Consider the following 12,998-nt stretch of genomic DNA (forward strand, 5'->3'; position numbering starts at 1 on the left):
GACTCACTTTGGTTAGTTATTACTCTTTTTCCAATTTAAGTAACTCTTTAGGGTTCGGATTTCCAAAAGGACATTCCCCGGGCTTCTCGAACCTCACCATGGAAAATGGGACTGGCAGGTGGGAATTTCGCTTGGGGGAAGGGGGGTTTCTGGATTAGACGTTGGGACCAAAATCCCTGCAAGGAATACGGATGCTGCCAGCTACTGAGGTGTGGCCAGCCTCTGTACTCCATAAGACATATTAGCAGAGTTAGGCCACTCGGCCCATCGAGTCTGCTTCGCCATTCAATCATGGCTGATATAGTTCTCAGCCCCATTCTCCTGCCTTCTCCCCATAACCCCTGATCCCCTTATTGATCAAGAACCTATCTATCTCGGTCTCATAGACACTCAGTGATTTGGCCTCCACAGCCTTCTGCGGCAAAGAGTTCCACAGATTCACCACCCTCTGGCTGAAGAAATTCCTCATCTGTTTTAAAGCATCATCCCTTTACTCATCACTTCTTTGAAGATATTTTAAAAATTGGTTGAAACACAACAATATCCTTTCGACCTTCACCCCTCACTTCCCCTGCCCCATCCATGCCACCCCATGACCTTCCATCACCTTCACCCCAATACTCCTCTACCCACCCCAATGGTCCTTAATTCACCCATGCCACCCTCTGTGTCCCTGTAAGCATCCCCATTTGGCTCCCCTTACACTGTAGCCAACCCATGCCCCCACCCACCCACACATCCGCGTAGAGCCCATAGCAAATTCAGTAACTCATGCCCCCCCCCCACTACCTTTTGCCCCATACTCCCTCCATATCAATCCACATGTCATATCCATCATGGGCAAACTGCAGAAACCATGCTGACTGAAATAAAGTTACAGCCCCATTCATATCACTGTTTTAAATCTCATTGATAAAAAGCATTCAATACATTGAAATTCCTATTAACTAATCTCTAATGAAAACAAACAGTACACTCAACAAGATTTAATCTCTTACCAAAATATTCTTGAGGACTTTTTTTTACAGAAACAAACATTTCTATCCTATAAGCACTTGGAGCTGTCAATCAAACTGCTCACTCAAAGGCACCCCATTGTGATAATGGTAGGTTGTAAAAATTAGTCATGCAGCACAAATCATATAATGATGACCTCAGGATTATTTCAGGAGGTAGAATAAAATATCAAGTTCTGATTTTTTAAAATTCCCCTTGTTTAAGTTTAAAGCCCAGCAGAGTTAAATCCCTCAACAGCTTTGACAGTTCCAATGTGTTTTGACAGTTCCAATAAGTTTTCACAGTTCTTTAACAGTTCATTGACAGCTTTGACAGTTGACAGCTTTGACAATATATTTACAGCTCTGACAGTTCCAATTTGTTTTTGCAATTTATGTGTACAGTTATGCCAATGTTTAACAGTCCCAAAGGGTGCTTTACCTACCCCAAAGGTGTCCCAGGACCATATCCAAAGGGGAGCCTGGCTATCCAAATGAATCCATCAGTTCAGACCACTTCTTGCCTAGCTAATCGGCAGATGTCAGGTTTCACACTCCTGACCTATCAAAATACCACTTCAGCAGAGGAAGCTGATGATTTAAATGGCCAGCTGCCTCTGTAAATGGAGCATACGCAAAGACTGGCCCGACTCCTGTCCCACGCCTGCAACAATAGGAGGTGTCAATCTACAGGGTCATCATTTGTTCAGGAATGAGGCTTAGAATGTCTGGGCTCATTCACCATTTTCACCACAATAAAAAGGTTCTCCATCATGGCAAAAGTTCAGGCCTTACTATTCCTTATATTTCTATCTAGTTTTCTCTGATGCTCCAATTCTTTCTTTTGTCATTCTTTGACTTTTAAAAAATATATATTTCGTCCAATCTTCTGACCCACCACTAATCTACATGGAAATATCCACCTTCCTTTCAATTTGTTACTATCTTTAACTTCCTTTGCTAGCCATGGTGGTGCATCCTTCCCGTAGAGCCTTTCTTTCATGTTGGAATGTATCTAGTGTGTCCTGAAACAGCTCCTTAAATGTCTGCAGCTCTACTGACCTATTCCTTAAGTTCATTTTAGCCAGTTGTCCCTCATAACTGCCCTTATTTAAGTTTAAAACACTCATCTGTTACTCACTCTTATCTCCTTCAAACTTTATGCCAAATTCAATCCCCTTACTACGGGGTCATTACTGTCAGTGGACCTACAAACTACTACAAGTGACTTCTTACCTTTGTCATTTATCTCTTATCCTTTATGAGCTCATGTGATTATCTGCTCAATTGTGGGGTCACCAAGGGGTTTTCCAAGCCTCAAGATGATGGTCACACCCACTCATGATCTCACCATCTCCCAAATTCCCATTGCCGATGTTCCCACTAGCAACCTGAAGTCCATCTCACCCACAACTCTATTTCTTACATTCGACCCTAAGCCAGCTTGCTCAACCGACATCAGTGATTGCCCCCTTCAGCAGCGCAGCACTTTGCCACAGCATAACACCTTAATCTCATCACCTCCTTCTGCCCGACATGCCACCTACATCTGTTCATCCTGCTCACACCGGCTCTGCACATTCTCCATCTCTCCTCCCTCAGTTTGGGGTATTGGGTTGCCGACTTTGGTTGGTCGCATTGTTGGAGGCATGGTCACATGCCGTCCTCAATTGTCCCATCCCCACATTTCAGCCACTGGTGGCTCAACATGTCTATATTCATTCTGTACACCATCTTACAGCCAATTAAAAAGTGAATACTTCTTGTTATCCATTTTGATCATTCATAACCAGCAGTTCTTATTCGACCATCTCAAGGTTTCTTTTTAAAAATATGAGGTAAACATTCGAGTTCAAAGAATTTTTATTTAAAAACACTTTTTAAAAAAAAAATTGCCCCAATGATTTCTCTTCTGGGTTTTGCTCGCAGCGTCCTGGAGATCAGTCTTCAGTTCGTGGAGACTCCAGGGCAATCCTGGAGGGTTGGCAACCCTACTTCTGGCTAGTCACTTCTTCAGTCACACACACAATTTTACATTGCCTCACTCTTCCTCCAATTCCCACTCACTACTTGATTTCCTCCTTAAAAAGAATAAAGATATTTCACCAGGTTGAAAATGCAAAATAAGGGCAGAGCATTATGTTGAAGTACCAATATGCATTACTTCATGAAATGACGGATGCAGCATCAATTTCCTAATATACGGAGTCCTGATCTAATACATGTCTACAAAGCATATGGGATCATTGTTTTTATAACTAGAGATATTGAGTACAAAAGCTCCAGCCCACCTTTTGGGAGTACGCCTCATTGGGAGTGCTATGTTCAATTCTTGGCATCACGCTTTAGGAAGTAGGCCAAAGCCTTGGAGAAGATGCAGGGATTTACTCGAATGGTACGAGGGGTGAGCAACTTCACTTGTCGAGGGAGTCTGGAGAAACTGCAGTTGTTTCCCTTTCGACTAAATGGGATTCATGGAAAACCATGAAGGCCGCTGGTTAAGTAAATAAGGAGAAATTGTTTCCTCTGGTAGGAGGGTAGGGAAGCAGGGGGCTCAAGATTTCAAGTAATTGGCGAAAGACCCGAGGGGAGGTGAAGATACATTTCATGATGCAGTGAGTTGTGACCTGGAATGCTCGCCTTAAAGGGCAGAGGGAGTAAATTCAGTAACTTTAAAAGAGAACTGGAAATTTGAAAGGTAATTATTTGTAATGCTAGGGAGAAAAGGAAGGGGGAGTTGGACTCATTAGATAGCTCTTTCAAGGAGCTGGCACATGGTGAATAGCATCCTTCTGTGCGAGATGATTATGTTAATCTTCTATCATTCTAAGCCACCATGGAGAAGCGCGGGCCAATTTCAAGCCAACAGCTATTCATTTGTCAGAGCGCATTACTTTTAATGGATTCACATGTTCACACCATGTAGCTATGAAGTGGAAATCTTAACTTTGAGCTTGCCATTGATGGAAGAATTCACATACTGAACCATTTAAACAGGGAGGATCCCAGGGGAGATCCTGTGCTGAAATAGGACCGACAGCAAATGGCTATCATGTCCACGTTTCCATTATGAAGCTCAACTGGACTTCTTCTTGATTATCATACGGTGGCTTTAAGATTAGGATAAGTTTATGAAAACTAATTAAGTATTGCTATTTGCATGCCACTTTATAGCATTGTCAAACCTAATTCTGTTTTCACCCTATTTTATATATTATGTGTGAATGAGGCCACATTTTCTTTGCCTGATGCCTACTGTACGTGTCACTGTACTTCAGAGTTCTGGGGTGATTTATTTGCCCCAGTTTCTCTCCCCGAACACTTAGCGTGCCCTATCATGATCTCGTTTCAGAGTTCTTTTAACCCCCCCCCCCCCCGTACAGGAGGCCCTTCATCAGTCTGGAATGCACTGCCAGAGGCTGTGGGCAGGTTCAATAGAGGCACTCGAGAGAGAGAATTGGAGTATTATCTGAAAAGGAAGAATGTGCAAGGATATGGGATGAAGGTAGGGAATGGTGAATCACTCCTTCCGATATGACGGGCCGAATGGCCTGCTTCTGCACTGTAACCATTCTGTAATTTGCCTGCTTTTCCAAAGCTGATATTAGGCCTAAGGAATTCATCAGCCGTTGAATCTGTGCCCAGCAGCACTCATGGACCCGTCTTGTGTAATAACTGCCATTTAACAGGGGGGGGGGGGGGTGGGAGGGATCCGTTTGAAGTCACAGGCCTTTGAAGTAGAAAGCAGGTTAGCTTTTAATAGATTTGCTCATTAAAACAAACTGAATTTTCAAGAAAGCTTCATCATCAAACACCAAACTATACCGTCAGTTACACTGGTGAATGGGGGTGACGGGGCAGCAGAGCCTCCTGGCTCGGCAATGCCAGGAATGAACGCTGCACGCTAGAAAAATACTTGCTATACGACAGTTGTTTAAAAGTTTGTTTTATTGGTGAAAGTAAAGAAACAGATTATTCAGTAACTGACAGTAACAACCATTTCTGTTTCTTTCCCTCTTAAACGTTATAGTGTTTCTCAAGTATTGCTGATCAAAGTGGAAAAAGTGTCACCAACTCTGGAATCACATTAAAACTATGAAAAACAAGCCTGGCACCTTCCACCCCTCTCTCTCCCCCCCTTCCTCTCCAGTGTTCATTTGTACAGTTGAGAGTAAGGAGGGAAATGGTGCAATGATAAAGGGATTGAGGGATTGAGTGAGAGAAGAACTCCGCCCAAGGCCTTGACAGCTTGTTTTGTGTAGTTCTCCTTGCTATATTTCCTTTCTTTCCCCCCTCCTTCCGTCCCCACCCCCAAGCGACCATTTAAAAGGCAAACATCCTTGCAGCACCTTTGGAATCAAGAGGCACAGAACAGACCATTTACAAACACCGTTTTTTTTTTATAGAACAGTCGAAAGTTTTACAGGATTAAAGATTGACGGAATGTTCAATTTTCTGTTCGGTGCAGCTCTCCAGGGTTGCCTCCTGCACAATCGTCTGCTCTTCAAGCAAACAAATGGTTAGTTTATATCACCAGACAGAGTTTTATACAACTTGTGTGAGAACAAAAAATTGTGCTGAACATTCATTTACTGGATTTTAAGGCATGTGGTTCATTTATCCGGCAAGTTTTTAAAAAAGGTAAATGGAAAGACTGTAACAAACCCACCGGTTTGAGCTGAACACAATTACATTAAATGGAGCTGTACATAATCTATACTCAAAAAATAGGTAACGTCTCGCGAGCTAGGCTGGGTATGTGCCTCTTACATTGATTCATAGGTTGAGCGCATAGCGCGTTACAAACACACACTCAGTGTACTCTGGGCATTGTACCCCCATCTCCCTCACCCAACCCCCCCCCCCTCTCCTACCCTCAAACCAACCAACATCATTGCATATCTGCACCTTTGAATTGCCATCATAGTACTGGTGCTTCAGAGGGGAAAGAATACAATGACCCTTTTGGTTGTTTTTTATAGTCCCTGAAGATCACACAGGCATGCTTACACGCCCTCTCTCTTTCACACACACACACACATACACACGCACACAGCAGCAGGAGAAATGTTAGCAGGTTTGTTTTGATTGCAATACTACGTACAAGAAAGATTTAGAAACAAAGTTTGGTTTCTTTGAGTAAAATGAGTTGTTGCTTCAGCAAATAAAAGGAAGAAGCAAAATCAAACAGTATAGGGCACTGCAGACATTACCATTTCATAATTTGGAAAGCTCGATTAACGCGCTAGTGTTTGAAGCTTAGCAAGTACTGCGAATGTTAGAGAACAATAGACTATTTCAATTCCCATTCATACACCTGTTGGGGTAGGTGCTTGAGAGAGTATAAGGACATGTGTACTCTGGTTACATTGATATATCGTGAAGTTACAGCACCCTCAACACTTGGGCTGTGGAACGAGAAGAAATATCTGCAATGGGGGAAACAAATAATGCCTTTTGGGTGATACCTTATTAAAGGAAAGAAAAGGACACTTTGCTGATTCTATGACATGAAACATTTGAAAGTACATACAAAATGAACAGGAGAGCAATTCTGCAGTGCCTGGCCTCTCCTCCGAAATGATTGCGCCCAAAAGGATTTGCGATAAAATCGTTAACATGGTTTTTTTTTTAAAAGGCAGGCACGCAGTCGTGAGAAACAGTTTGAAACAGCTTTGGCTCAAGCTCCCCAATGGGTAATGCCGTAATTTAGCAGCATCCGCTGAAACAGAAACGAGACCAAAGAATAAAAAAGAAACATGATTACATCTGACTTACAGGATTGGTCAGGTTCATTATTGCAAGGGCAGTTTCACAGTCAATATTCCTGGATAAATAACGGTCAAGTCCAGAAACAGTAATTCCTCTGCGAAATGGATAATGAACACAGCAGTCACACTGCTTAAATAACGGGATTTGTTTGTTTGATTGGTAATTTGTCTCCACTAGGCAGGCACCTTGCCCGGAACTATACTGGCCTGTCCACATTTGGTGCTGGTTGCTGAAAGCCATGTGGGTTACCTCCCTGCTGCAGACTAACACCAGCCTCCATCCCACTCAACTCCCAATTACTGCAACGCTCTAACCAACTTTCATCAGCCGTGTCTCAGCTTTACAGCAATCTACCTCTCCCCCTTCCATGGTTTACTCCTGGTCATTCTGTTCAATTAGCTTTTTCGCCCTCTCATATATTTATTTTACCCATATATTTAATTTCTCTTGTTACTCTAGGGGCTGATTTAGCTCACTGGGCTAAATCGCTGGCTTTTAAAGCAGACCAAGCAGGCCAGCAGCACGGTTCGATTCCCGTATCAGCCTCCCCGGACAGGCGCCGGAATGTGGCGACTAGGGGCTTTTCACAGTAACTTCATTGAAGCCTACTCGTGACAATAAGCGATTTTCATTTTCATTACTCCCTCACTGGCTGTGTCTGCTGTATCTCTACAGGGTGATCATTTCACAAGTATCCAGTTGCCTCATCAGTGTCCCAACCAAATGGGCGTGACCATCAACAGGGATGACCAGCAAGCTATTCCAGCCAACATCCACTCTTGGACGAACAAATGTTCGCTGCCGCTCTTCAGACCTCCCTTTTGCTGAAGACCTTAACCAGTTTAAAATAATAGGAGGAACACAGTGCTAAATCAGCAGGGAAATGCGTGCACATTAATTTAACTGCTCCCACTGCTGTAACTAGAGGACATAGATTAGCAGAAATTGGCAAAAAAGAAATCAAAAGGGAGATGAGAATTTTTTTTTTAACACTCAATTTTTATGATCTGGAAAGTGCAGCCAGAAAGGGTGATGGAAGCAGATTGAATAACATCTGTCAGAAGGGAATGAGATCAATAAATTGACAGGGAAAATTAACAGGGTACAGGGAGCAGCAGGGGGCATATCTAAGTGAATAAGAGCCAGCACTGGCATGAGAAACTGAATGGATTCCTTCTGTGCCATATGCTTTCAAGTATTGTACCCCGAAGGTGGCAACGCAGGTCAATAGAGTGGTCAAGAAGGCATACAGCATGCTTGCCTTCATCGGACGGGGTATTGAGTACAAGAGTCGGCAGGTCATGTTACAGTTGTATCGGACTTTGGTTAGGCCACATTTGGAATACTGCGTGCAGTTCTGGTCGCCACATTACCAGAAGGTTGTGGATGCTTTAGAGAGGGTGCAGAGGAGGTTCACCAGGATATTGCCTGGTATGGAGGGTGCTAGCTATGAAGAAAGGTTGAGTAGATTAGGATTGTTTTCATTGGAAAGACAGAGGTTGAGGGGGGACCTGATTGAGGTCTACAAAATTATGAGAGGTATGGACAGGGTGGATAGCAACAAGCTTTTTCCAAGAGCGGGGGTGTCAATTACAAGGGGTCACGATTTCAAGGTGAGAGGGGAAAAGTTTAAGGGAGATGTGCGTGGAAAGTTTTTTACGCAGAGGGTGGCGGGTGCCTGGAACGCATTGCAAGCGGAGGTGGTAGAGGCAGGCACGACAGCATCATTTAAGAAGCATCTGGACAGATATATGAACAGGCGGGGAACAGAGAGAAGTAGATCCTTGGAAAATAGACAACAGGTTTAGATAAAGGATCTGGATCGGCGCAGGCTGGGAGGGCCGAAGGGCCTGTTCCTGTGCTGTAATTTTCTTTGTTCTTATCAGAAGAGGAAACAGACCTGTGGACCGCGTAACTGCAAGCAACGCGTATGCATGAGCGTCAGATCTGAGATAGGGTCCCAAGCTGCTCCCACGATTCTCCGGAGAATCGCCGCCAATCGGGCGGGCGCGGTCGATACAGCTCCGATCGGGGCCATAGAAAGAGGCCCCGCAGCGATTCTCCAAGTCCGGTTGGCCGAGTTCCCGCCGGTGTGGTTCTCTCATGGTTCCACCCGGCGGGCACTCGGTGTGGCGGCTGCGGACTCGGTTTGCGGCCGCCCTGGTGGGGGCATCATTCACCGGGGGTGGGGTCTCCAGGACGGCCAACGTTCCGATCGGGGGCCACCAATCCGCGGGCGTCCGCGATCTGGGGGGAGGGGCCTATCTTCCTGGTGCCGGCCTGCGGTGTGGGTCGGCCATGTCGTGCGGGGCGGCCCACACAGGCCGCCGGCATGTGAATGCGCGGACCCCGACCGAAAGTGCAGGGCCCCGTATCGGCAGCCGGAGCAGTTGTGGTGCTGGGGACACAGCCCCATTATTGGAGAATCCCGCCCATGGATTCTGCTCAACTGCTATGTAAACAACATCTGCCATTAAGAGGCTTATTCAAGAATTTTGCTCACCAAAGAAACAGCTGGCAAACTGTGCGCCGTTGTCTCTTCTCCCAATACAGTCTTAGTAAAGTAATTGTATAAAGGAAGGAGTGTATACCAGGGGCCGGATTCTGAGACTAAGTGTTGACACCGGGGCAGGATTCGTGGGCTTTCACAACAGCAAAACTGGTGCCGAACCTGGATCGATTCAGCGACTGCCCTGCCTGCAACAGTAGTGGACTCGCCAACACTATACGCATTCAAATGGTCATTGGATAACCATATGGACGACAAGGGAATAGTGTAGATGGGCTTTAGAGGGGTTTCACGGTCGGCGCAACATCGAGGGCCGAAGGGCCTGTACTGCACTGTAATGTTCTATGTTCTAAGACTGTGGAGGGGCTGGCACCAGTGCCGTGTGGAACACAATCGATTCCAATGGAAAACGGTGCGAGATTCACTGGGTCCGTGATTGACACTCGGGAGGCTGGCAAGCCGCAGCCGCACATACACATTACCCCACACACACTCATCCCAGCCAACAAGATGGCACTGGTTGCGCTGGAGCACGCCCATACAGCTGCTGGGTCGGCTGGGGCCAGAGGGCACCTGGGGGGGGGGGGGGGGGGGGGGGGGAACTATACGCCCTGTGGCCCTAGGTTCACAGTGGGATATTAGCAGCGTGTGCAGACGCATGGCTGTCTTGCCAGCTGAGGCAATTGTGTTCAGTGCCCGTCCACCCTGACCTCACAGCCCACCTCTTGGCCATCCCCCGCTACTCCCCCCAGCCAGCGGCACAACTGTCAGCAAACTATGGCCATGTTGGACACCTTCCGTACCCCCTCTCCCTCCCTTAGCAGCAATGTCGCCGTTTTCATGAGTTTTAAAAGCACAAGTGAACCGCACCGTTGGGAACTCAGCCCATCAGAGACGGAGAATCGCAGAGACCCCGGAGAATACCAGATCGGGCCCGCTCATAACATGCGAACGCCGTTTACTGTAAGTGCATTCTGGACCGCATTGACGCCGCTGTCAAGGTGACGGAGAATTACAATTTGGCGTCAAATTGGCGCCCACCGCAATTTTGGCGTCGGAACCTATTCCTCGGCCAATCGCGTTTCGCGATTTCGGTGTCAGCAAACGGGAGAATCCCGCCCCATAAGTTTCACCTGCAAGCTGCTTCGGTGCTATCCAATGGGAATGTAGAACTGATACATTTACTCCAAAGCCCACAGCGCTGCACTCAATTCTCTCCCCCACCTCAATCAAAAAGCACCAATTACCATTCCACAATATGCTGCTTCCTCACCTCGTGGGTAGTCTTCCCACATCATCCCAGAGTGAGTACTACACCCAGTTAACACTGGCATAACTGCCCAACTCTATCCTGTCCTCTGGTTGTCTTTCCACCCACCCCCTACATTACTGACTTTCTGTTCAACCAACACCACCAATAAAACAAGAAATGCCACCTTCATGCTTGACCATTAGGAATGGTAGCAGGATACCCATCACTGGGAAACAGGCTGCCAGCTTCCTCAAGGACAAAAGGACCTAATGGCCTCATTAACAAAGTTTGTTCTCAAGAAGGCTCATCGACCTGAAATGTTAACTCTGTTTCTCTCCACAGATGTCGAACATTTTTGTTAGCGACTTGACTGTGAAAGATTTGCACATATTTCACTTATGCAGTAGCGCCAAATATCCTGCATTCCTACTAACAAAAGTCACATATTCGGACTGGCCACTACCAACAGTGCACGCAACCTGCATCTTGACCGTCGCGTGTATGTATGCGCGGGTACATGATCAGCACTCATTGGAGATTGACAAAGAGGAAATTCCACTGTCCCCACCGTGAAAATCCAGCAAGGTATTCTGGTTTCTCGAGGCGACAGTAGGTTCACGGGTCAGTGACACTGACCTGTCGCAAGCGAGCTATCATTAAATGGAAATCAGACTTGGTATGGGTAGAGAGGGAGGAAGAAGGGGGAGGTACGTACAAAGGGAAAGATATAAATCATTTGTCTTTCGAAAATTCAAAAAATTAGACTATTGAGATGCTGCTTCAATACTCACAGATGGTGAAATCAGACACCCAGTTTTCAGATGAGACCCCCAACATCCAGCGAAAGACAGTGAAAGGAAGCCACTTAATAAGGTTTAGAATCAGGAAGAGCATTTGAGGCAACGTAAATACGGACAGACAGAATCACAATATAAATCCAAGCAGTACCATTCCAGCCTTTCGCTTTGGATTGCAATTGCTTCTTAGAGAGAACAGTTCAAGTGTGAAATAAACAGAGAACAACAGTAAGGTTATTTGTGAAGCTTGCATCTTAAAAAGACCCCAAATCCCCACTCGACTATCAGCTCTTGCCCTTCACTCACCCCGCCACCATCAGCCGCTGCATTTCCCTTCAGTGCACGCTCCACCGATGCCCGTGGTGAGTATGGTCAAGGCAACCCTTAAGGCACAGAGCAGTCTGATGCTAGCCTCTCAGTGAAATCCCAAGGCAAGACTGACCCCTCCCTCCCCTCGGCATGTTGCAGAGTTCGTGTCATGCGCAAACCCAAGTGGAGGGCTTCAGATAAACCAGCCTTCCTGCTGGATACAGGAGAGTTGGGCTTTGGCAATCCCTCCTGCCTTTCAATTTTGATTAGAAGAGGGAGGAGGGGGAGGGAACAAAAAGGCATGGAGTGAGGGGGAAGAAAATAAAATATTCATTACAGTATCTGGCAGCTCCACGTCGTTCCCCGACTACTTAGTAGCTCTGATATTGTTTCCAGCTTCCAATCTGTCCCTTATCAAGTCATACTACAATGGCTGCTTATAAGCGAGACATCAGTAACCCTAAACCATCCCCGTATTTAAACTAGCAATTTTTAAAAAAAAAAATCATAATTTGCTGTCCATGAACTATGTTTAAGCCAATTGATATAAAATTTTAAAGTTTAATGACTCTGGAGACTGGTACCCAGCACTTATAATTCAACGTGTTCAGCATAAATAACAGTGCTCATAAAGATCAATTTTTGTGTTTTTTTGTTTTAAAACATACAGTCATTAAAAGATAAAAGATCTCTGGAATATGCAGTGTACAAAAAAATTAACTTTTGCTTTTTTTTTTCTTGTCTAAAATTATCAACTTTTTTTGTCTCAAAAAGGCACTTCATTCTGCAAAAAAGAGATCACAGAATCAGGTCAGCTCCTGCAGATCAGCGTGACTGTCTGCATAGCAACAACCAAAAAAATGAACTAAACAAAAAAAAAGAGGAGGAAAACAAAAAATACTTAAAATATCACAGAACTGCCCAAATACTTGTTTTTGGTAGGTAGAGAGAAGGAAAAGTTTTCTACTCAAAATGTAGTCCATAGCGGGATTTCCCGTTTTGTTTTCTACATATTATGTATGTGGTTTTCTCTGAGAGTTCTTCTTTTCAACTGAAGTCTGGTCATCTGCAACTTTCTGACGCCAGGCTTTGAGAAGCTCAATGGACGTCAGTCACTGTGTCTATAGTGAGCTAATGGCAGGACCACTGAAGTGCTTCTTGTCTGAAGATATTTTCCTCTTGTTCCGCCTCCAAAGTTGCAGTTCCGATCCAAACACAGGTGCGTGAGGCAGGGGAAACTGAAGGAAGTTTTCCTTTCTTTACAAAAGAAAATTATACGCTGTGGAGGAAGAGGGATGGGGAGGGGTCGGGGTGGGGGCTGTGGCAGGGCTGTGGATAGGGGAGATAAAAATCGGGCAAGAACA

General features: G+C 45.4%; 1 protein-coding gene across 3 annotated transcripts in view; it reads right to left on the bottom strand.

Annotated features, from left to right (window-relative positions):
• Positions 1–971: 971 nt before the first annotated feature.
• The window catches only part of ctdspla (CTD (carboxy-terminal domain, RNA polymerase II, polypeptide A) small phosphatase-like a), a 217,444-nt gene continuing 205,417 nt past the window's right edge, over positions 972–12,998 (bottom strand). For all 3 annotated transcript variants that reach the window (XM_038798573.1, XM_038798571.1, XM_038798572.1), the window contains one exon: positions 972–3,076. In XM_038798573.1, coding sequence (XP_038654501.1) covers positions 3,037–3,076 — 40 coding nt within the window. In that variant the 3' untranslated portion in view covers positions 972–3,036. The remainder of the gene's footprint in view (positions 3,077–12,998) is intronic.

Source organism: Scyliorhinus canicula, chromosome 5, assembly GCF_902713615.1.
Source record: "Scyliorhinus canicula chromosome 5, sScyCan1.1, whole genome shotgun sequence".
Classification (NCBI taxonomy): domain Eukaryota; kingdom Metazoa; phylum Chordata; class Chondrichthyes; order Carcharhiniformes; family Scyliorhinidae; genus Scyliorhinus; species Scyliorhinus canicula.